Source organism: Conger conger, chromosome 10 (assembly GCF_963514075.1).
Source record: "Conger conger chromosome 10, fConCon1.1, whole genome shotgun sequence".
NCBI lineage: Eukaryota > Metazoa > Chordata > Actinopteri > Anguilliformes > Congridae > Conger > Conger conger.
This window is the reverse complement of record NC_083769.1, coordinates 12,941,206-12,966,700: the sequence shown is the minus strand read 5'-3', so window position 1 is coordinate 12,966,700 and position 25,495 is coordinate 12,941,206. Positions and strand designations below refer to the sequence as shown.

The window sequence follows — 25,495 nt, the reverse complement described above, 5'->3', positions numbered from 1 at the left end:
GTATTACATTATTACACCTAGGCCTCATTAAACAACACTTTAAACAGCTAAATCTGGGAGCAGGGGTTTAAATGGTGCAATTAAGTCATTAATTGAATATATTCAGTGTTTCTGTTGTTGTGTGTGAAACCTTTGGACTGAGGCGCTGGGTCAGGTTCTAAGCATTTTCAGAGGAAAGAATCGCTGTATCGTCGTAGGTACTGACACATTAACAGCTGATTTACAAAGACTGTTTCTGTTAAATAAATGAAAAGCCACATTTGCAACTTTGCAAAAGGAGACACCCAGAAAAAGGGTGAGAAACAACATGGGATGCGTACATGTCCAGATTACGAGGCTAAGAACTGGGTGCAGAGCAACCAGGCAGAACAAGCGAGGGAACCACAAAAGAAAAAAAAAAAAAAATACAGATCAGAAGATATAGATAAAGGTCAATGAGGTAGATACAGCTTCACGCCATATTCGATCAGAAATGCAACACACAATGCGTGACATCTGATGCAAAATAAATTCTGTAGGTATAATAAAATGAACAGCAGAGGATGTAAAGATGGCATGGTATTAGGCGGTGTATAAAGGAAAAAAAAAAAGGTGGTGGTCCAACTAAAGAAAGAATATGAATCCCTATAAAATGAGCTAGTCGTACCAGCGGAAGGAATAGACACAGATGAACTTGCGAAGAGAAAGAGCATCTGAAGGTAAAACTATATTCATAATTCACGATACAGCCTACTGAACACGTACGCAGTGTTTAAATTGTTTAAATTTAGCACTGTGTTTTCATACTAACTGCTCGCTGATGACTTCAATAGACATCCTTCATCCTTACAAAGATAATTTCATTATAACATCAGAAAATAAATTGAAAGTAATTAGTAGTAAATTAGTGGTAAAGGTGAATGACTGGGACACGCAAGGTCAGTGGTTCTAATCCCGGTGAAGCCACAATAAGATCCGCACAACCGTTGGGCCCTTGAGCAAGGCCCTTAACCCTGCATTGCTCCAGGGGAGGATTGTCTCCTGCTTAGTCTAATGTAATGTAATGTAATGTAAGTCCTGTCTCTGTCCTTTCCAGAGTGTTATGCGTCATAAGATGCATTCGATCATCTCCACACCCTACAAACTCATTTGACTGCTGAGGATGAGCACATAGACTGGCCTGCTGTGCATGAACTATAATCTACAGTATATCAGCGCAGACTAATTGCCGACTGCTTTCAGGAGTTCTAAAAATTCTCACACAAAGAAGGGAGTTGCAATTAATGTGTGCTTTAGTATTTAGAATACTTAATTGGCCTAATTTCTTCACCCTATTTAAACGCATTCACTCCAGATATACATTTGCATTAACACATTTACAGTAACGATGAACCAAAAGGAAAGCCCGCAAATTACATCCGAATACATCCGGTTTTGACCCATTGCAACCGTTTAATCCCAGGTAGATATTGTGACCTGGCAGCAACTGCTTTTTCGTGGGAAAAGCAGTCGCAGTCCTTCAAAACTTAGGGTCTAAAGAGAGAGAGGTCCTGAAAGGCCTGAGGTGTCCACTCACGTGCCTGACAGATAATGGAGGGATAATTTTTCTTTATTATTTAGAAAGGACAGGACCTGACCCTGCAGGCCCATTAGTGTCCATTTCTGGCCATTTGCTGCAGTGCCTGGTCCTTCCTCTCCTCCTAAAACACGTCAGGCCCCACTCAGTGGAGTCCTGCCAGCATTCAGATGAATAGAAGCAAGTCACAATAAAACATTCACGAAGTTGAAAAGTTGAAGTGTTGTTACAGAGAGCAAAAAACACCAGATCCAAACTACGCGAGTGTGACATGGACTACTCACCCGCTAATTGGGGCAGTACTCACCCTCAATCACACTGCAAATCCAGCTAAAACGATTGTTTGTTTGGAAATACTGGTATTATTTTTACGTGCTGTGTAAAGTCGCACAAGACTGTCCTCTAACTTCACCTTTCTATCCTATTTTCCGGTGTTCTGTGAAGAGTTTTTCACTAATAATGTTACACTGGCCGTTCAAAGATTAAAAGTGGAATTGACAGGGCAGCTATGTCTCTGTTAGCACCGGTTAGCTGGGTGAGTGAGCAGGGGAAGGCCCCTTTCAGCCAGCCACACACAAGGATGCTGCTCTCGCACACCTGCAGCCTGATTTAGACACGATTATTATCGCTATTATTACTATTTCTATTATTATTGAATGTATTGCTATCATTGAATCACAACATTAAACTGTAAACAGCTCCTGTGTGGCCTTCAATCGGCTCTGCTGAGGATTACCAGGTCAGAGCTGCCTGCTTTAACAGAAATAACACAACCTGGAGAACAGACCAAATGAGAAGATACGAGACGGGCGGGTCTGAACGTGGACATACCTCCCACAAAGTTTGTCTCCAGGTACTCGATGATCTGGTTGTAGTCGCTGACAATGGTGTCTCCGTGGATGAGGACAGGAACCTCCTCGCCCAAGTTCAGCCTCATGAACCAGGGCTCCTTGTGCTCTGTCATTGGCAGGCTAACGTCTCTCTCCTCACACAGCAGGCCCTTCTCGTTAATAACCAACCGCACCTGCAAATCACAGTTCCCCCAGGGTCAGAGGGCATGACCCCACTTACTGCACTAACTGCCATTGGGTATGACTGCTGCAGTATTTCGATAGGCTGGTGTGAATGTCAGTCAATGAAAACTCATCATATACAGGTTATACGCATTCACCCCACAACGAAGCCATCCCCTCTCAGTGTAGTGCCACCCAACTGTGGTCCTGGGGAGCCACAGGCTGGGTTTAAAAGTCCATAGTAGCATACTATTTAGTATCGTATAGTATGTGAACATTTTTCAGTATGTCCTAAACCATAGTTGCATAAAATAGTATGCAAAAAATACCCAGATGTCGTACTACATTTGGTGAAATATGTAAACTCTGGACACTACGATGGCATGCATATCCCATTATGCATTGCGTTGCCCTCCCGTTGCTATAGTCCCGTACTACACTCCATGGGCCGGATTTTACTAAGCCTTTTGCGATGATATTTAGGCACACATATGATGCATTCTGCCCAGGAAATGTATCAAACTGGCGCACGGGGCTGGAACCATAGTATGTCCGTGATCTTGGCGAGTCATCGCAAGCTGTGCTGAAGTGCATATGTCATATGCATATGCATTTAAGGGCGGACAGCGCAAATAAAGGGCAGAGATATAATGTGGCTGATTATGTATTCTGTTGAATTTACTGAAGTTCACGCAATTAAGGAGAGTCGATTTGTGTGCAAAATGGATCCACCGCAGGTGTAAACCGAGGTGCGGGGGAGACACAGGCTCCGAATCTAAAAATAACACAACACAACCTTCCCATTGCATCCCGACAACAGTCAAGCTCGTCGCAACGTCACATCTGGAATTTAATTTAATGACACCTGCCGCCACAGCTGGAACATGGACACATTTTGTCCTGCACTGGCTATGCTTTTACGTGGCAGCCGATACAAGGAATACTGCACACGCAGTGCACTAAACCTGTGTTTCAACTGCGTTGTTTAAGATCTGCCTCCTTCCAAAATGCGTGTTGTAGGCTGTCCCATTCTGATTGCGTAATCAGCTGTAGCCTTCGTAAATAAGACGTACATTGCAGGCAGACTGCAACTGCACCGACATACCCTTGTTAGGCCGCATTTCGTGCTGCTAGTTTCATGTACATAAATCTGGCCCCATACTATTATTCAGTGTACGTAAAGGCAGCTTTAGTATGCAATTTAAAAATTAATATTCGTCATAGAAGTGTGCCACGTTGGATGTTGACCAATTCATATTTGTTAAAGGTACAATAGGTAATTTCGGACTTATAACGGTCAAGAGAGGAATTGCAGCAACAAACAGCACAACACTGTTTATCCCACCCCTTCTCTGTGAACGTGCTGACGTTGAAACGCCATTGGCTGTGGCAATTAGAACCAATTTTCAACCAATGAGCTTGAATTATTGTACAGCGATACGATGTATTGGTACAGAGTGCCGGCCTGTCAACTGTATATTTTCAAACCCAAATTTAAGGACTATAAACACAGGCAGAGGGTGAGTCAACATGTCAGTGAGCCTTTTTCAATGATCACAAGGGATCTACAATAGTCTTGTAACAAGGTTTTAACACAAAAATCTTACCTATTGTACCTTTAAAGCTAATAAAAAGCTAATGATGACATTTGACTGAAAAGTGCATATTTACACCAGGCACCTAGCTGAAGTCCATCTCACTAGAGCAGAATAAGGTTTTTCTGCTGTTCCCAGTTTTGTTAGTGAGTTACAGAGTTGTTATTGTGATCAGCTGCTTAGTATCAGTTAGATACTGTGAGTGTTTTTTGCCCTTATTTTTTTACATCAAGTAATTATTCTATTGGCAATTAACAGGGCGTGGTGTAGGTTTACTCAGTGTGACGCTATATCACACCCGGGGCACATCCTATGCATGAAAACCTGGAAAACACCTTCTCAGACGCCATAGGAGCAAACTGTACTATGTCAGTCAGTCTGCCCACAGTTTACAACAGGATGTTCAACACGCCACCATTTCTGTTTAAATAAACATTTTTCTACGTTTTGTTGGGGCTGAACTTGGCCCTGGTAGCTTGTAACTTGCAGTTTGAGATATCGATATTGAATTCAGTGTCGAAAAAAAATTAAGATCAATGACTAAAATGGTTGTTGACTAATGCTTTTAATATCAAATACATATTCTGTCCCTTGACTATATTCTATTAGAAATAATGTTATCTTTTTGATATTGTAAATGAATATCATTGTATTAATAAATTCAGAACTATATTCAAATTTAAATATCCTACAATAAAACAGTCATATACCACAGTCAAAAAGGATAACTTCAACATGGTCATATGAAGTTTATATAAAATCTTAGGCTTGGAAAAATGTCAAGCTCGGGATCACTTGTAAATTTGTTTCCTACCGAAGAAATAGTTCTGAATCAAAGAAAATTGGTGAATGCGCCAAGTTCTCTTAAATCACTTGTATTAACAAATTAAGCACAAATCTGTTCATACGTGTGGTTCGCATGAGGCCCAATGTGTAGGTAAGCTGTGGCTTCATTACCTGTTTTATGTTGCTATGTAGTTATTCACTGCGGCTGATAGATGAGAGAACCCCTCAATTTCTCCCCTTTGTTAAGCCTTTCCACTTTGCCCCCCTAGAGGGACATTTTCTCCCATTTTTTACTAGTCCTTGAAAAGTGTCAATATCTCAAAAACAGGATAGGCTACACCAGTAGAAGTCTAAAAAATATGTTTAATAAATATCTAATAAAGTGCTCACTGAGTGAAAATATGAGTGCAATAATAATTTGGAATGTTGAGGACTCAACCACCAGGGGGCAAAGTTCATAGGGTTAAAATCAGACAGCTGTCAACTAATTCAGTCACCTCAGTCAGACAAGTAGTTGACTTTGCTCATCTACACTCACCGAGCACTTTATTAGGTATTTATTTGATTTATTTTTTAGACTTCTACTGCTGTAGCCTATCCACTTAAGAGTTATGATGTGTTGTGTGTTCAGAGATGCACTTCTACATACCACTGTTGTAATGTGTGGTTATTTGCGTTACTGTCACCTTCCTGTCAGCTTTGACCAGTCTGGCCATTCACCTCTGACGTCTCTCATTAACAAAGCGTTTCCGTCTGTAGAACTGCTGCTCACTGGATTTTATTTTGCTTTTTTGCACCATTCTCTGCAAACTCTAGAGCAGGGGTCGGCAACCCTGGTCCTGGAGAGCCGCAGGGTGTGCTGGCTTTTGTCTCCACCTTAAAATAAGCAACCGATTCAGACCCAAGAAACCAGGTGAGGTGAGTTAACTGTGCAATCAACGGCTTTCATTGATCAATTAAAGTGTTCATGAAGTCTAACATGAAGATGCAAACTTACATTAATACTTTTTTAACATGAACATTACATTTCCTTTTCATGTCAAGCACAGTCTGTCGTTTCAAACACCAGAGCTGGTGCCTGGATGTCTGACATGGCCTGTATGTTCTGTAATGAATATTTTAATATTTAATTATGCTCAATTCTGACAGGATGGCTACAGCAGTCACCCTGCTGAGTGGTTAAAATATACACTGCAATGTTTATAATGCAATAAACATATCCAAATGACCTGTACAAAATCCTCCTTGGTGGGTGGCACATGACAGGGGGCCTGTGACTATTTTACACCCTACAAGACACACTGTAATACAGGAGAATCAGTGACTATTTTACACCTTACAATACACACAGTACTACAGAAGAGCCAGTGACTAATTTACACATGACAGGCCACACTGTACTACTGGAGAGGGCTAGCACTGATGGTGGGTATCTCAGTGATGACTGCTGGTAGCCTTTATGTGTTTGGCATGTAATTAGGAGAACCAATGCAGCAGTCAGAAGTCATAAACTCAGTAAACTGAATCCCAGCCTGACTCGTTGTGGGACAGGGCCAGTTGTGTTGTCTCCCAGTCACAGTCATTTGATGGTCTGTTACAAGAAGGTTGTACCTGCACACTCCAACTCATTCCACTCAGGAACCCTACTTCTTCTGTGTTCAATAAACTTAATTTGGAGCGGTGGGCAGCCACAGTGAGACACCCGGTGGGGAGCAATGTGGGGTTAAGGGCCCAAATGCTGCGCAGATCTTATCGTGGCTACAACAGTGCTTCAACAAGCAAGGTCCTTAGCTATTACACTACAGGCTTCCTAATATTTTACACCGGATATTTTGCTAAAGAACCAGTCCAATTCTCAGTCAGTGAGAAAACCACAGGCTGCAGGCTCTCCCGCATCCTGTCCACCATGCCTGCCAACCCCACCAGGTCTGAGTAACACGTTCACATACACTCCTCGGACATTACGATCGGGCAGCGGATAGTAAAGAGTCACTAAAGGCCAATTTTTTGTCAGTCTTTCTGTATTTGCATTGCTGCAGGCTGGAAATGACAGATGAGACAAAATGCTAAATGCTGGCAGTCTGCTTTTTAAAGTTCATTAATGAAACAGTGAAGTTCAAACGGTCATGTTGCATTTTTCGTTAGATATCACAGATCAAATCTTAAAATAAATAGAATGACAATGAGACTTGTTCAGTCCTAGCAGTACGCGATGGGAATCGTGATAACCTGGGGTGTTAACACGACTGTTGAGCGATCACGGCTGAAATCAGCAATTCAAAGCGACCGTTTTAGCCAATGGATGAAGGCTCGCGGGCTTAACGCCAGATCGACAGAGCTTGATGAGTGGGGGGGGGGGCAGCGATAACCACCAAGACCCGCTGTAATTGTCATTGGAACCTTACTGTGAAAGGTCCTTGGGCCTCCTCCTAGCATTAGCCTCCTTGTCCAGTCATGAATTCATTAATTCCTTGGATGAAGTTTAAAAAAAAAATTAAAAAAAAGGTATTACTTGTGTTCTTTGCGTGCTTACGATCCTGTGTTTCTTGGAGACCACCGTTTTTGGAATATAATTTGGTTTTTTTAGTTTTTTGTAATCAACACCTAACGCGCAGGTAGCCTATTGGTGTTCAGAAGCTCATGAGAATTTTTGTTTTTTATATGTATAAATCGCCTGATCTCATTTTTGATAAGTGACAAGCAAGGGCTGTTCCTATGGACTTTTACGTCGCCTTTTCGGGTCTCGGAATGAACATTCGCCTAAATATTATTTTTCCTATCATCATGACGCTTTTCAGGTAATAACTGCCAAATGACTCGACGGATTTAAAACTGGAGGAAATTGGAGTGTAATTATAAATTATTCTGCATTTCTCGGATTAAAATTCATCTGCCGTACTCAGACGCACTGTGTTAGAAGCACGAGGTGACAAAAGTTAGCCACTTTCGCTCTGTCTCTGTCTGTTAACCTATTTACGCTCATTTTAACGAACATTTCGTGGCGCGCCATGTCTGCATGAGGTTAGCAAGCAGCCAGTTAAAGTGAAATCACAGTTCGTTCAGTTCCTTTACCATAAAAACACCTAATTTTACAATGAATTATTTACATCATGCCACATTTTGACGCACACACTAGGTGTAGCCCCTCGGGATTCAATGAGACGACAGTCAGGAGAGAACACCTTCCCTGAATCACTCTGCACTGAATCATCGATTTGAAGTTCTAGTAGGTACTGACTGTTTTGAATCGATAACTATGTATTATTTTTGCACATTACCCAGCTGTTTTCGTAATGCTTCCTGATGAACCGGTGCCAAGGTAACGGTTTGTGTCTGACATGAGCGCACGCTGATAATTCAGTACCTCTTACGTGATTTAAGCCCTGTGGTAACATAACGTTGACCATTTCGCTGCAAAATTACATACCAGAGAACACAGAATGTCCCTGTTTTCAAGCGAGGTTGTATTTTTACCTTCTGAGAGCTGAATGACTGCGTCCAGTGGTACAACACTAGCCTGTCTTTCGAGAACGGCTTGGAGTCCGTGCTGTGTTCTTGGATCTCCTCGTCATCCGCGATTTTTCCATCTTCATCCATGGCTGATATGGGCCACCAGCTACAGTTGGTGGGGGTAACATTGTTGGAAGACGCCATGACAGAAGATTTTGTGAGCGTGAAGGTGTGGGGAAGAGAGAGAGGAGAAGAGAGAAAGGGAGAGAGAGAGAGAGAGAGAGAGAGAGAGAGAGAGAGAGAGAGAGAGAGAGAGGGTGGGACAGGAGGAGAGAAAGAGGGAAAGATATTTCAGCACCACGAACAGAGCATCATCGATTTTAGTACCGCAGCGTCCCTTCCGAACCAGCCCCAGCAAGTCTTAGTCCGGGTTCAACGGAACTGACGCTTTCTAACGTCTAATAAAGTAGAAAGGTGTAAAAAAAAAAAAAAAAAAAAAATCCAACGTCACATCCATGCGAAGACGAACGTTCACATGAGCATGGGAAATATATAAAGCAAGATACTGTGTATTGCATCACACTGGGCATGCGCATTGAAAGCCTTTTTAGAACTGAGACTAGGTTGCACCTCAACGGAGGGACAAGGTCAAAGTCCTTTCGGTTTCATATGCAAGTGTAATGCACATGGAGGTTATAAGTGAATTAAAATGTGTAGCCCCACCGTTAAAGCGTTATCGTTTTAAATCAGATGGACAACGACGTTTGTACAGGCACTGTGAAGGATAGATGCGACAAGTGAACGGCGCAAGGGGAGGAATCTCATTTGAATGTGTTGAAATAATATCCAATCACAAAATCCGAAAGTGGACCAAATAGAAGGTTGGCCTACGCCTTCCCATCGCTCTATATCAGGGGTGTCCAATCTTACCCAGAAAGGGTCGGTGTGTGTGCAGGTTGTTGTTTTAGCACAGGACTAAGACAACTGATTCTACTCATCAAGGTCTTGATTAAAGAACAGGATTACTTCATTAGTATAATCAGGTGTGTTACTGCTGGGCTAAACAAAAACGTGCACCCACGCCGGCCCTTTTAGGATAAGATTGGACACCTCTGCTCTATATAATGGGTGAACTAAGTAAAAGTGGGACCCTTTTGTGTAGATTATCAATATCGTATACCAACTGCTCACACACGCTAGTAATGTTTTGATGAATACTTTAGAGTCTCTGGTATCTCTCTCTCTCTTTTTTGTTTTTTTTTGTTGCAAAGTAGTCTGCCCCCTCACGGTTTCAGGTAAAGTAGGACATTAATCTTCAGTACACTTATGCAGTATATTTTTATAAATGAAACAATAATCTAACCAAAAATAGTCATTATTATATATATTTTTTATATTTCTGCGTGTTGCAAGCAATACAAATCATTGCAATAATATTTGTTAATTGCAATAAAGCTAATAAAAATTACATCTGTTATTTCGACCTTTGTTTAAGCAGTTAATTAATTTAATTAATTCAGCACTGCTGTAAAAAATAAAAAATAAAATCATGATTAGAGTACTGCCTGTATCAACAATACAGAGTAAAGTCCAAAAAGTGAATTAATTCAGCTGCAGTTGCATGTAATAATAATAATGATATTTGTGTTCTTGCTGTTATTATCTCTCTACAGACGGTTTAGTAGAGCTTATATTTCATATCGTTCGTTCTCTATTAGCCTATATTCTATTATAAGTGCTGTTCCAAAATCAACATAGGCTACTATTATAATGCACAGTAGGTAATGTAGCCACGCTCTGCCGATTGAGGGTGCCATTTGACCAGCATTCTGCAGAAGCTGTTCATTTTTATAAGGTTCAGGTGCACTTTTCAAATCCGGAAGTTTATTTATGACTGGATGCAATAAATTGTGGAGGAATCGCACCACGGTCATATACGATGGATGATGTGTAGCCTACAGTAAGGCGACTTATAATGTAATGCCGCAAAGCATTTTAAATTTAGATTGTATATCTTTATAAACCTGTTCATTTTTGGGCTATTGTATCGCCTGTAGCCTATATTGAATGAGGCTATACTCACTACTACAATACCTACATTTGGACACAATTCAGATTTTATAGAAGATCTGGTGGTTATTGTGCCACCAACAGAAGGGACGGTTTGGCGCAGCCCTTGTTGGACATCACGACTGTATTCCCAACGGGGTTTACCTCATTGTAGGATGAGTGTAAAACCCATCGTGCCATTTATTAGTGCACGAGTTCCATATTCTATTGTTTAAATAATGAATAAACAAAATAAAAGATTTAAATGTCTGGCCTTGATAAAGCATAGACTTAAGTGCTTACTGGCCGCTTCCCTAAAACTCATCTCATTTAGTTTAATACATTTCGTAGAGTACAGTACGTAGTGCAATTCCTAAAACATTTCTACATCAGTGTAATTTACAAACTAGGCAAACTAGCCTACTTTACTAGCGACAACAAATTCGTATGATCTTGAAATGGACACATCCGCGCCCAGCCCCCTCAGCGATACGCGCCTTGGCACTGCTTTTAAAAGTGCCATGTTGCACGGTAAGGATTGGACTGTATTTTTGGAACAGTGTGCGGATCTGATAGCCTTGTTGGGTCCGTTATAACATTTCCATATTCCCTCGCAGCGAGCGAGAGCGACAGTGTGGGGGTTCAGGGAGAGGGGACAGGGGCTCGTCACAGCCTCCTCTGAAGCCATGAAAAAGTCCCGGCAGATCGACTGACAATTACTCTGAGAAACCATGTATCCAAGTAACAAACAGGCAACATTTACCGATGCAGAAGAAGGAAGTGAGAATTTTAGAGGCACGCTCACAATCAACTCGAAACAGCAAACTACATGCCTAGTGAAGTTCATGACAACTTTAAAACTGCACTGATTAACAAAAGAAAAAAAACTGGAATATTTTCAGGACCCAAGGAATAAACGAAGAAACGTGCATTCTTTGGAAAGTTATTCGTGAGAAGATAACGAAACTTCGCAAGAACTTACTGGAATTCACTGGGGGGGGAATCAACGTGCTCATGAAATTTGACAACACCTTCTGTTCTGATCGAAACCTGGACCTGCATACAACTTGAACGCTCACAGGTGGTTTACGATTGAGCAAAAATGAGCGGCGGTCGTTTTGAATTTGATGATGGTGGGGCGTATTGTGGTGGCTGGGAGGGAGGCAAGGCGCACGGACACGGAATATGTACGGGACCCAGAGGGCAAGGAGAGTTCTCCGGTTCCTGGAATTACGGATTTGAGGTTGTTGGAGTCTACACTTGGCCAAGTGGTAACACGTACGAGGGTTACTGGTCGCAGGGGAAGCGCCATGGGCTTGGCGTCGAGACGAAGGGACAGTGGCTGTACAAGGGAGAATGGACGCACGGTTTTAAAGGCAGATACGGTACGCGCCTGAGGCAGGGGAGCGGCGCTAAGTATGAAGGAACGTGGAATAACGGCCTACAGGACGGTTATGGGACGGAGACGTACGCAGATGGCGGTAAGCAAGCCTACTTCTGACAGTGTGAAGCAAACCAAGCTATAAAGTTATGGTGATGCTGATAATAATTATAATAATAATAATAATACACGTTGCTTTTTCCACCATGGAAAGACGTATTTAATGTGTATAGGAGCAGGTTATTAACAAAGATTAGATGGACACAGTGATTTAGCATTCGTCAACTCGGCATCAGGTGATACTGACATGTAAGAAGCTCATTGGAGCATATTCACCACGTCTTAATATCATTTATGGTAGATGGATATTTTCATTCTACCAGAGAGTACACTTTCATTAAGCCAACGAGCAATAATCAGCACAACATTTAAAGGCAGTGCTGGTCTGGGTTTCATATTGCTTCAGATTTGCTTCAGATTGATTCAGATTTAACCCTTATGCCTACACAGTGAGAACTGGTGAATGACTATCATGAGGCAGAATACTCAGCAATGACACCTCTCCCATGTTCCCAGAGCATTTTTTTGCTTACCTTTACATATGCGTGAAATTATAACACATTGACGGCCATTATAAAGATGAGCCAAAAAAAAGAAAATAAATGAATTTGAGCAAAACAAGAAATGGAGACAAATAAAAAATGGAAAACTTTTAGATCGAAATCGAAATTTGTTCATACAAATACAATTGCTTGGCAAAGAGGTTTTTTGCAAGTAATCAAATATTATTGCCAGTACTACTGCCAGCGTAAAACTATCGAGTTGTCTCGTGTGGGTTTTATGGGATTGGTGAACACATAGAGGGATCATTGATCACCTGCATACAGAATATTTCTAGCTCCTTGAGATCCGTCACCTTGTGCTTGTGGACTGTCCTCTTTGAGTCAAACCAAAAGTTTTCGGCTGTTGGTTAAAGTCTGGCAAATAATAACTGCCCTCACCTCATACCTTTGTCAGAACCTCTTGGACTGCGTGGTTGGACTGTTGGGTGTGTGCACACATATGGATATGAAGGCCTGTCAGCAGGGAAACCCACAGTCTGAAACAGATAGAGTATGGTACCACACAAAATCAGGTTCAGCAGATACTTTTTTCGTTTTGTTAGCAGGGCATAATTATTAGATTTTAAGATGGCCCCACCCACTGACTCAGAAGCTGAAGGTCAGACAATTTTTCATTGGTTGATTGGAGTGGTGACTAGAGGATGGAACCCCTGTGTTCTGTAACAGATGGACCATGATGGCATGGTTATCGCTATGGTAATGCTTGCCAATGGAGACTTGGGTTGGGGGTTGGGGGGGATGGTGCACGTTAGATGACTCGATGCTGAAATATCCTGATCTGCTGTGGTGAACAGGAGAGACTCGAATTGGAAACATAATCCATGAATTGCAGTTGAATCTGATCTACTTTAGGTTTGCTTTGTGGAGAATATGCTCTTTCTTCCCGATGTCTTTGTAAAATTTTTGTAGACAATTGCTGTTCTTTAGACAAAATGTAATATTAGACAAAGAGGAACTGAGTAAATGCAAGTATTATTTCATTTTTTTCAAGAAAACTGTTATCAAACATCCATATCACCCAAGTTAAAAGGCAATCAACCAATTAACCAAATTTATAAATTCATAAATTCAGCTGATTGAATACAGTCAAGAATGATTGCAGCCAGCCCTTTTGAATCTATATATCACTCATATTGAATCCATCAGGGTGAAGCAGTAATCACATGGGTGATATTGGGTGTTTGATCACTTTTTCGTGAAATAAATTAAGTAATACTTGTAAAAATATGTTTTGTATTGAAAAAAAAACGCAAATACTTTTTCATGACACTGCATTTGCTGATGCTGAGTAAAGAAACTGCAGTAAGTTTGTAATGTGCACAACAAGCAAAGCATTTATTATACATTGAAGAGCTATCACTCTCAACACTCAGTTATTCATGATTCTGACATATGTAATGCTGAACTCTCATATGCTAACCAGTAGAGCAGGGAATATATCAAATGGTAGACGGTTGGCATTTATATAGTGCCTTTATCCAAAGCACTTTGCAATTGATGCTTCTCATTCACTCATTCAAACACTCACACATTCACAGCGAATGGCTCCCATACAAGGTACCAACCAGCTCATCAGGAGCATTTGGGGGTTAGATGTCGACACACCCAGGCAGGATCGACCCGGCAACCCTTCAACTGCCAGATGACTGCTCTTACCTCCTGAGCTAATGTCGCCCCATATCAATGGCCTTGACTGAAATGGGCTTTCCTCACTAGGAGATGATTGTGTGAAATGGGAATTCCTCGTTTGGAGACGATTGTGTGAAATGGGAATATCTTGTTATGTCGATGACTGTGTAAAATGGGAATATCTCATTCAGAGATGATTGTGTGAAATTGGAATTCCTCATCAGGAAGAGCCTCAGAGCTGATGTGCGGACAGTTGCCAACCTGTAACAAAACCGAATGCTCAACAAACAGAGCAATGATAGGCAAATAGAAAAACGATCACATTAGATCAACAGTGTCAAATATGCATTTGCATCTCACTTATTTTCTTGTCACCACCTGTCAGTCATTTGGTTAAATCGTTTGGGGATCTTCTGATTCTGATTTCCACAGTGGTAGCATCTCAAAGGGTATTTGTTTCGTGAAATGTTTATTTCAGTCGCTGTGTAGCAAAATGGTTTGGTTAATTTCTTATCAGCTCCTCAGGAGACATGAGTTTGTAAACACAAGTTAAATAAGTGGCCGAGATTAGATTTGTATCCAATACCATGCATGTGTAACATCAGCACTGAATGGCAATTTCAGGACTGCTGCTGCAGAAACTATTCTATTATTCTGTCTATTAAACTATTATTATTATTAGTAGTAGTAGTAGTAATAGTAGTATTTCTACACTAGTAGTAGTCAGTCGTCTTTGTCGTAATAGAATCAATAAAAACAAATTAAAATCATTCATAATTTGTATTATTCGTCATACTCCCAGTTGTTGTTGATCCTGATAATGAGGAACAATGCAGCAAGTGTACTACCACCATCTAAACTTACCATCTAAATACCAATCTTTAAAGCCTCACATTGTGTTTACTTGAGTATAGTTTAAAAAAGTGGCATTTTTCTATTGCTCATGTAGCCTCATTATTACTGATTAATCAGCTAACTTTGGGCTAAAATTGTGTCTGATAAATGCGTAAAGGTAAATGATGAACAGGTGGTACCGTAAGATCTCCCACCACCTATCGATTACTAGCATTGCCGCCAGGGCCTGAGTCATCAGATTTACGGCGGTTTGGTGACTGACATGCTGTAATAATAATAGCGCGGGGCCGGTGTCCTTTTGGCCTCGTGTCTCCCGGGGGTGATGGAATGCAGACATGTGTCTGCTCCTGCGCGAGGAACCCGAGCCGTTACGGAGGCATAAATAACTGCACCGGGCACTAACACGCACTGCTACTAAATATGAAAGCGTATGACGACAATTCCGTGCGTTAAACCATTGCGCGTATGATCCGCTGTCATGGCTAGAATTTGGCTCAACGTTTCTGCGCCCAACAATAACCTCTGTCATCATTGGCCCTCTAATTCAATGGAGGGTATCCCAAGTTTACATTTTTGGAATTTAGCAGATGCTCTTATTCAGGGCGAGTTACACAGCTTACATTCTTTTAGATACAGTCCATTTATACAGCTGGATAGCTACTGAAGTAATTCAGGTTAAGTGCCATCCATGCTCAAGGGTACAATGGCAGCGGGCCCCCTGGTAATTAAACCTGCAACCCCGTTGCAAGCCTAGTTCTGTAATCATTATATTACACTGACACCCCATCTCAAGTTACATTACATGACATGACATTGTTGGCATTTGGCAGACGCTCTTATCCAGAGCGACGTACAGTTGATTAGACTAAGCAGGAGACAATCCTCCCCTGGAGCAATGCAGGGTTAAGGGCCTTGCTCAAGGGCCCAATGGCTGTGCAGATCTTATTGTGGGTACACCGGGATTAGAACCACCGACCTTGCGTGTCCCAGTCATTTACCTTAACCACTATGCTACAGGCCGCCCCAACAGTTTCTCTAAAAACCTGCTTTCTTATCTCCTTCCACAGGATATTTTGCCAGGAATTGCTCTTAAATCCAACACTAATCTCCTCATTCAAAGTAAAATGCTTTGGTGGCTGCACAGGCAGTGGGCCTGCATTAGTGTCAGTGCATTACAGTAACCCAGTGTACACTGGTGGCCATAACACATAACAACTTCAACAATGACTACAACCTGAAATGAGACCTAGTTGAGTCAAAAGTGAGTCATGAGTCATTTAAACAGGAAGTAGGCATTTTTTGACAGCAAAGGGAGTTAGTTCTATTAGTTAACCCTAATATTGTGTGTTATAACCTTGCTTGTACAATCTGCGCAGGTTGCAGGGTCCCACTGGGTAGTTAGTCGGAGATGAAAATCCACACCTCTGTTGGTAATGGCCCTTGGTTTAAGTCTGTCTCTAATCCCTCGTAGATGGTCCAACATTGGAATTGGGGTGATCTTTTACTGTCATTACAACCTGTACTCTCATCCTATAGTTTTCAAGTACCACAAAAGGCTACCAGTTAACAAGCACGTTATATAGAAAGAAAGGTAGTAGGTGTAAGCAGCGTCATTCAGGTTTGCAGATGAGCAGACGGGCGGTGTCAGACTTAAATATTTCATGCAGCTGTTGACAATCATCTTTCCCAGCATTCTTACCTCATCATCATGTTCCTGGGAGCCCAAGAGTGGCTCCCCCAGAGTAAAGGCACTACCATTCCTTTGTCACTAGGCGACAAATTGTGTGGGTTTGTGTGTGTGTGTGTATGTATGTGTTGTGTGTGGTGTGTGTGTGTGTCTGTTGTGTGTGCATGTGTGTGTGAGCACATGTCTGCTTGTGTGTGTGTTGTATGTGGTGTGTGTGTGCATGTTTGTGTGCATGTTGTATGTGCATGTGTGTGTGTGAGCGCATGTCTGCTTGTGTGTGTGTTGTGTGTGGTGTGTGTGTGTGCGCGTGTTGTATGTGCATGTGTGTGTGTGAGCGCATGTCTGCTTGTGTGTGTGTTGTGTGTGTGCGTGTGTGTGTTGTGTGTGGTGTGAGTGTTGTATGTGCATGTGTGTGTGTGAGCGCATGTCTGCTTGTGTGTGTGTGCGTGTGTGTGTTGTATGTGGTGTGTGTGCATGTGTGTGTGCGTGTTGTATGTGCATGTGTGTGTGTGAGCGCATGTCTGCTTGTGTGTGTGCACTGTAACTGTAATTCATCCATCCCTCTGCTCCCTTCCTCCAGGCACCTTCCAGGGTCAGTTCAGCAGCGGGATGCGGCACGGTTACGGCATGCGGCAGAGCGTTCCGTACGGGATGGCCGCGGTGGTGCGGTCGCCGCTCCGCACCTCCCTCACCTCCCTGCGCAGCGAGCACGGCAACGGCGCCCTGCCCACCATCACCGGCACGGACGCGGCGGGCCAGGACGCGCCCCTGAGCCCCCCCCACGGCCCCCCCGGCCCCGTCCGCGGCGGCTTCGCCCTCAGCCTGCAGGCCGACCCCGAGCTGGCGCGGCCCCCGAAGAAGAAGGGCCTGTTCAGCCGCGCCTCCATCCTGGGCAAGCTCACCAGGGCCGAGTCGCGGCTGTCGCTCGCCAGCGTGCGGAGCAAGATCAGCTTCCTGCGCTCGGACTCCGCCCTCAGCTCGGCCGCCAGCGACGCCGAGTCCACGGGGAGCCTGGGCGAGGGCGAGGACGAGGCCTGCCTCGCCCCGGAGCCGGACATCGACGCCACCACCACCGAGAGCTACTCCGGCGAGTGGAAGAACGACAAGCGCGCGGGCTACGGCGTCAGCGAGCGGTCCAGCGGCCTCAAGTACGAGGGCGAGTGGCTGGACAACCAGCGGCACGGCTACGGGCGCACCAGCTTCCCCGAGGGCGGGGTGGAGGAGGGGAAGTACCTGAACAACACGCTGATAAAGGCCATGAAGAAGAGGCTCATCCAGATCAAGGGCTCCAAGATCCGCCAGAAGGTGCAGCGCAGCGTGGAGGGGGCCCAGCGAGCAGCTGCCATCGCCAAGCAGAAGGCCGAGATCGCCGCCTCCAGGTATCGCAGCGGGTAGAGCAGTGCTGGGTAGAGCAGCAGGTAGGGCAGCGCTGGGTAGAGCAGCAGGTAGAGCAGTGCTGGGTAGAGCAGCAGGTAGGGCAGTGCTGGGTAGAGCAGCAGGTAGAGCAGTGCTGGGTAGAGCAGCATGTAGGGCAGTGCTGGGTAGAGCAGCAGGTAGAGCAGTGCTGGGTAGAGCAGCAGGTAGAGCAGCAGGTAGGGCAGTGCTGGGTAGAGCAGCAGATAGAGCAGCAGGTAGGGCAGTGCTGGGTAGAGCAGCAGATAGAGCAGCAGGTAGGGCAGTGCTGGGTAGAGCAGCAGATAGAGCAGCGGGTAGAGCAGTGCTGGGTAGAGCAGCAGGTAGGGCAGTGCTGGGTAGAGCAGCAGGTAGAGCAGCAGGTAGGGCAGTGCTGGGTAGAGCAGCAGGTAGAGCAGTGCTGGGTAGAGCAGCAGGTATGGCAGCGCTGGGTAGAGCAGCAGGTAGGGCAGCGCTGGGTAGAGCATCAGGTAGGGCAGCGCTGGGTAGAGCAGCAGGTAGGGCAGCGCTGGGTAGAGCAGCAGGTAGGGCAGCGCTGGGTAGAGCAGCAGGTAGGGCAGTGCTGGGTAGAGCAGCACGTAGAGCAGCAGGTAGGGCAGTACTGGGTAGAGCAGCAGGTAGAGGAGTGCTGGGTAGAGCAGCAGGTAGAGGAGTGCTGGGTAGAGCAGCAGGTAGAGGAGTGCTGGGTAGAGCAGCAGGTAGAGCAGCAGGTAGGGCAGTGCTGGGTAGGGCAGCAGGTAGAGGAGTGCTGGGTAGAGCAGCAGGTAGAGGAGTGCTGGGTAGAGCAGCAGGTAGGGCAGCAGGTAGAGCAGCAGTAGAGCAGCAGGTAGGGCAGTGCTGGGTAGAGCAGCAGGTAGAGCAGCAGGTAGGGCAGTGCTGGGTAGAACAGCAGGTAGGGCAGCGCTGGGTAGAGCAGCAGGTAGGGCAGCGCTGGGTAGAGCAGCAGGTAGAGCAGTGCTGGGTAGAGCAGCAGGTAGGGCAGCGCTGGGTAGGGTGTAAGGTACTGTAGATAAATGTAGTCTGACTTGGCCAAAGTGATGGATGATGACATGATGATGTCTGATTGTCTGTGATATTCCTTAATGAAGTGCTCCTGCACGGTCGATTATAGGCTAGTGTCTTGCTTGGCACTCTCAGCTGGGAAATAAATATATGTACAGTGTTCATGTACGATTGCTGTTAAAATTAGTTGCCTTGTTAGTTTTAATGTTGAAACCTTTTTTGGGGGCTGCACAGTTTGTTGTCAATCTGTTCCATTTAAATCTATGTATAACCGCTATGTATATTGGTCCCAGAACAGTGACACAACAAGGCTGTGCCTCTGTAAATGAATTAGACTACTTCACATCTCCCTCTCTCTTGCAGTGCCCCTTGTACCCAACATTTTAAAACATGAAAATTCCCTGTGGGCAGCAGTTAGGCACTTCCAGGTTGGGTGGCAGATAAGCCTTGGAGTCTGGCATCAAATTTATCTAGAGCAGTGCCTTACTGTAGCACCCCCTGCCCCCTGTATGCTCATCTAGAGCCTTAGCACACACAGCCCCCTGTATGTTGATCTAGAGCCTTAGCACCCCCTGCCCGCTGTACGTTCATCTAGACCCTTAGCACACACAGCCCCCTGTACGTTCATCTAGACCCTTAGCACCCCCTGCCCCCTGTATGTTCATCTAGAGCCTTAGCACCCCCTGCCCCCTGTATGTTCATCTAGAGCCTTAGCACCCCCTGCCCCCTGTACGTTCATCTAGAGCCTTAGCACCCACAGCCCTATGTATATACATTTTTAGACACCTTCCACAATCACGCATAGCTGTTGGCCACAACAACTTGGTACCTCCATCAAATCAAATCAAATCAGTATGACAGTAATCTTCAAATCACTTCAGCGATGCTCATATTAACAAAGCAAGAGACAAAAACCCAGCAGCCAGGGACTTGCACACTTATCTGGCCGCTAAAAATAAATCATAATTTGGTGCAGCTGCCTGTCGGGGGCCCCCTTGGAGGAACCCCAGGGTTGTAGGGTTCACTGTGTACATGAGATGAGTCTGATCTCATGTTGCTGTGGTCAGACTTTGAGTTTTTTGCTGCGTTAGTTCTGCAGGCCAAGTCGCAGCTAACACCAGGACAGTGGTGGGCCACCACATTGAGACAGGTTAGCCATGGGTGACTTTGGGATCCTTTTGACTTTGTTTCAAAAGGGAAATGAGGACACTATCTGAATCGATAGCTAGGGTTTGTATTTCTGAGTGTGCTCATGTTTACATGGTATTTTTAGACTGTTGGGAATCACACCACTGTGTTAAACTAACCAGCAGGCCTGGATTTTTATGTTGTTAATTGCAAAAAATGACATACAAAATTCTTTCCCTGTACATGAACTTGAAGATAATCTGCAATGGTCATATTTAGAATAAGAATTTCCCCTCAACATTTTCACTGGCACAGAGGTATTTCCTGTAGATGTATACACTGTTTTAGAGCCTCTTACCCTGGTTTAATTTGTGTCATAATAATGACACACCTTCCATGGACCTGAAAGCAAGAAGCAATAGGCATGTCAGGGTGGGGAGGGGCTCATACCAACTGGCAGAAATATGCCCTGACCATTAGTAATTTATTCAGCTAAAGAGACGATGTAACAAGAGGAAGGATGTGATTATTGAGCCAAATCCAAAGAGCACAAACACAAGTTTGCTGAATTTCCCTTTTTTGGGGAAATATTGATTCTACTTGATTTGTTTTCTTAATGGACGCTCTGCCAATGCATTAAGCAATCTTTTGCAGACAACACGCAAAGGTACATGCCCTCTAACTGCAAAACAACCCAGGGAAAAGAGCAACGCCCGCTAACCGCTTGGCAATACAGGGCAAACAGACATGCCTGCTTAGCAACACAGGGCAAAGAGACACGCCTGCTAACCACTTTGCAACACAAGGCAAGGAGACACGTACGCTAACTGCTTAGTAATACAGGGCAAACAGACACGCATGCTAACTGCAAAACAACACAGAGCAAAGAGCAAGACCCGCTAACCGCTTAGCAACACAGGGCAAAGAGACACGCCCGCTAATCACTTAGTAACACAGGGCAAAGAGACACGCCTGCTAATCACTTAGCAACACAGGGCAAAGAGACACGCCCGCTAATCACTTAGCAACACAGGGCAAAGAGACACGCCTGCTAATCACTTAGCAACACAGGGCAAAGAGACATGCCTGCTAATCACTTAGCAACTCAGGGCAAAGAGACACGCCCGCTAATCACTTAGCAACACAGGGAAAGAGACACTCCCGTTAATCACTTAGCAACACAGGGCAAAGAGACACACCCGCTAATCACTTAGCAACACAGGGCAAAGAGTGACGCCCACTAACCGCTTAGCAACACAGGGCAAACCGACATGCCCACTTAGTGGCATGGCAAGCAAACACGCATGCTATCCGTTTAGAAACACAGGGCAAAGAGACACGCCCACTAACCACTTACCAACACAGGACAAAGGGACATGCCTGCTAACTGATAATGACATATAAACAGTATGAGGGAGTTCACCGAAGCACCCCATTGTGCAGAAATCGATGAATGAAATGATAAAAAGTTGTTATCCACCATTCATATGATAATAACTACAGCCCACAAAAAATGTAGGGCACACCTATTTTTCACATTATATTAACAGCATTTGGCAGACGCTCTTATCCAGAGCGACATACAGTTGATTAGACTAAGCAGGGGACAATCCCCCCTGGAGCAAGGCAGGGATAAGGGCCTTGCTCAACGGCCCAACGGCCCAACGGCCCAACAGCCCAACAGCCGTGCAGATCTTATTATGGCTGCACCGGGATTTGAACCACCGAACTTGCATGTCCCAGTCATTTACCTTAACCACTACACTACAGGCTGCCCTTAAAACACGCATGTACTTATCATCGTTGTTCATGGAGAGACACAAACTGTAAAAGTGCAGGTGAAGGATCCAAATGAGAAATCACTACATTAACCATTGCTCACTTTTAAAAAAAACTTTTTTTACAATTTCAATCGTGGGTTTTTGGACAGTCGGGTGGATGGAGAGAGCTGATGTATGCCTTGGGTCACCCATTTGTCCAAAAACCCACAAGTGAAATGGTGAAAAGCTATTACGTAATCCTCCATTCATGGGTACCAAGGCCTGTGGCAAACATTTGCCCAATGTTTCATTAATGGTAAGCAGATAAGGGAGGTACAGCAGACTCTGTCGTGGATTTGCTGGAACTAATATTGTACCATTGAGAGAAACAGTGTTCCAAGCCTTCAGAGTGTGATAGTCAGAGGAACACAGCTAATGTGTATAAACACCTAGCTCACGCCATCAGCTCAGAGGGGTTATCACTTAGAAACCAGAAGGTGTTCACATCTGAATATGCCCAAGAATTTGCCTGTGTTTTTGCCCGCTTTGGCCAGGGCAATAATATGATGGCTCTAACATTAAATGTTGGTGGTTGTTTTGAGGTTGTTTCCCTGTTCCTCAGCCTCTCTCTCTCTCTGCTCTATCTGTTCCCCTCTCTGCTTTATTTTTGAAAAGTGGGCAGACTATGGTTTCCCTGCAGAATGTGTAGATTGTAGGGACAGATGGGCTACGGCAGCAGAAGAACAATACGTTTAAAAATAATTCTGATAAAAACTTAATGAAGTGGTCACTGAGGGCACAGTGCACACACTGCTTGAATGAGAGAAATTGTGTTTTTGGGGAACAGCAACCAACTTGAAAATGTCTCCATCAGGATCTGCGTGTCTGCATGTTTTTTTGAATAACCTCGTTTATAAACCTCGAGAAGAATACTTACCTGAAAATTCTATTGTAGTTTACTCGTCTGTAGATTCTTCCATTTTATGAGCAGTGGGTTGAGTGGATTTGGGTTTGGGGGAGGGGTCTAAATACAGCTGACCCCTGGTGTCCGCATCACTCCCTCCTGACCTCAGTATTTTAGAGTGGTCCCTAGTGACGGGGGCAGGGTGGGGGGCTTGGGGGCGGGGCCTGGAATGAGATCTCCTTGGAGACTGTTGCCGCGGGTATAAGTGACGCAGGCAGGCCAGTGTCAGAAAGGAGGCCAGCCCAAATAAGGGCAGGCTCTGGGGCCGAGGTATCACAGACACACTGCCATACGCAACAGCTGATGGCACTCCCTCCCTCTCTCCTTTTCTCCCTCCGGCTCTCTCCCTCTCTCCTTCTCTGTCTCTCTCTACCTTTCCCTCTCTCTCCCTCCCTCATCCTCTCTCTGCCTCTATCCCTCTTTCTGTCTTTCTATCTCTCCCTCTCTCTATCTCTTTCCCTCTAACTTTCCCTCTCTGCACCCCTCATTCTCTCTCCTTCTCTCACTGTCTCTCTCTCTCTCTCCCTCTCTCCTCTCACTGTCTCTCTCTCTCCCTCTCTCCTCTCTATGTCTCTCTCTCTCTCCCTCTCTCCTTTCTATGTCTCTCTCCTTCTCTCTCTATTTCACCTGCCTGCCATTCTCTTTATAAATCACAATCAACTTCACATTTTGTGTGCATGCATGAGCATAAAGAAACCCAGATGCTTGTTATGGGGGCTGAGGTAGAAATAGTTCTGACATAAAAAAACATTTGTGGAACGGCAGCATGTCACAGCAGCTGAACCATTTTGGAAATTAAAAATAAGTGTTCAAATATTAAAGAGGGATATTTTAGAATGTGGGTGGTTTTATTCCAACAGGTGATGTGTTTGTATTTCTTTAGTTTGAATTTGGCATGGCCTAACGTAAGTATCTGATGGGAGTTACTGCTGCTTGTGTGCTGGTGAAGTGAGTCAGGAGTCACTGCTGCTGGTGTGCTGGTGAAGTGAGTCAGGAGTCACTGCTGCTGGTGTGTTGGTGAAGTGAGTCAGGAGTCACTGCTGCTGGTGTGTTGGTGAAGTGAGTCAGGAGTCACTGCTGCTGGTGTGCTGGTGAAGTGAGTCAGGAGTCACTGCTGCTGGTGTGTTGGTGAAGTGAGTCAGGAGTTTCAGTGGCTGGTGTGCTGGTGAAGTGAGTCAGGAGTCACTGCTGCTGGTGTGTTGGTGAAGTGAGTCACGAGTCACTGCTGCTGGTGTGCTGGTGAAGTGAGTCAGGAGTCACTGCTGCTGGTGTGCTGGTGAAGTGAGTCAGGAGTCACTGCTGCTGGTGTGTTGGTGAAGTGAGTCAGGAGTTTCAGTGGCTGGTGTGCTGGTGAAGTGAGTCAGGAGTTACAGTGGCTGGTGTGTTGGTGAAGTGAGTCACGAGTCACTGCTGCTGGTGTGCTGGTGAAGTGAGTCAGGAGTCACTGCTGCTGGTGTGCTGGTGAAGTGAGTCAGGAGTCACTGCTGCTGGTGTGCTGGTGAAGTGAGTCAGGAGTTACAGTGGCTGGTGTGCTCGTGAATTGAGTCAGGAGTCACTGCTGCTGGTGTGTTGGTGAAGTGAGTCAGGAGTTACAGTGGCTGGTGTGTTGGTGAAGTGAGTTAGGAGTTACTGTGGCTGGTGTGTTGGTGAAGTGAGTCAGGAGTCACTGTGGCTGGTGTGTTGGTGAAGTGAGTCTCAGGTTTCCTCTCTCTCTCCATGCCTCTTTAGTTATCTCTGTCCCCCCCTCTCTCTCAAGAGAGAGGGGGGAACATAATTATTACAACATTATTACTGTGGAAATAATGCAGGTTATTTCCACAGTAAGGGAATCGTTGATTCATGCATTGATTAACAACAAGCCCTGATATATTGAAACATTTTCAGTGCTCAGCAATGTGTCCACACCGCTGTCTGGCAAGTAATTTTTTCATGAAAGTGATTGATTATTTATCCATTATTGATTATTATTGATTATTGATCAATTATCATTTATTAATCACCATGGAAACGTTTGTGTAACTGACCAGGCTTACCTCAGCAGTGATATGAATATTACTGCACAGGAGCGCAGAGTAGGATATTATATGCACAACAGATACAGTGTATTATCACCAAAGATGTTGAAGGAAGAAACATGGCTGGTGAACTCAATCAGCTCCTATTCCACTTAAGCCTAGTGATATAAGTGGCCAGGAAGTGCGGTGTGTATGCATAGTTTCACAAGCCTACTGTTCCCCTCTGAGAAAAGCCAAGACAGGGTGGCCTGTAGCGTAGTGGGTAAGGTAAATGACTGGGACACGCAAGGTCAGTGGTTCTAATCCCAGTGTAGCCACAATATGATCTGCACAGCTGTTGGGCCCTTGATCAAGGCCCTTAACCCTGCATTGCTCCAGGGGAGGATTGCACAACAACTGTACGTTGCTCTGGATAAGAGCATCTGCCAAATGGCAATAATGTAAAGTAAGACACTGCGATGGTGAAAAAATTGCTTTTTTCTCTGCGATAACGCTATATTTCGCCCAAATAATCCTTCCATTTCATACCTAACAATCTATGGTGTCCAACGACTTGTACAAACCGAATAAGGACTCAAAAAGTAAAAATC

At 44.6% G+C, this 25,495-nt stretch overlaps 2 protein-coding genes across 3 annotated transcripts in view; one reads left to right on the top strand and one right to left on the bottom strand.

Annotated features, from left to right (window-relative positions):
- The window catches only part of gdap1l1 (ganglioside induced differentiation associated protein 1-like 1), a 21,036-nt gene extending 12,205 nt beyond the window's left edge, over window positions 1–8,831 (bottom strand). The window contains exons 1-2 of the mRNA XM_061258599.1: window positions 8,424–8,831; window positions 2,387–2,579 (exon numbers count right to left, since the gene is read on the bottom strand). Coding sequence (XP_061114583.1) covers window positions 2,387–2,579; window positions 8,424–8,603 — 373 coding nt within the window. The 5' untranslated portion in view covers window positions 8,604–8,831. The remainder of the gene's footprint in view (window positions 1–2,386; window positions 2,580–8,423) is intronic.
- A 2,237-nt stretch (window positions 8,832–11,068) lies between these two features.
- The window catches only part of jph2 (junctophilin 2), a 31,336-nt gene continuing 16,909 nt past the window's right edge, over window positions 11,069–25,495 (top strand). For both annotated transcript variants that reach the window (XM_061257416.1, XM_061257417.1), the window contains exons 1-2: window positions 11,069–11,929; window positions 17,204–18,002. In XM_061257416.1, the coding sequence (XP_061113400.1) occupies window positions 11,551–11,929; window positions 17,204–18,002 (1,178 nt within the window). In that variant the 5' untranslated portion in view covers window positions 11,069–11,550. The remainder of the gene's footprint in view (window positions 11,930–17,203; window positions 18,003–25,495) is intronic.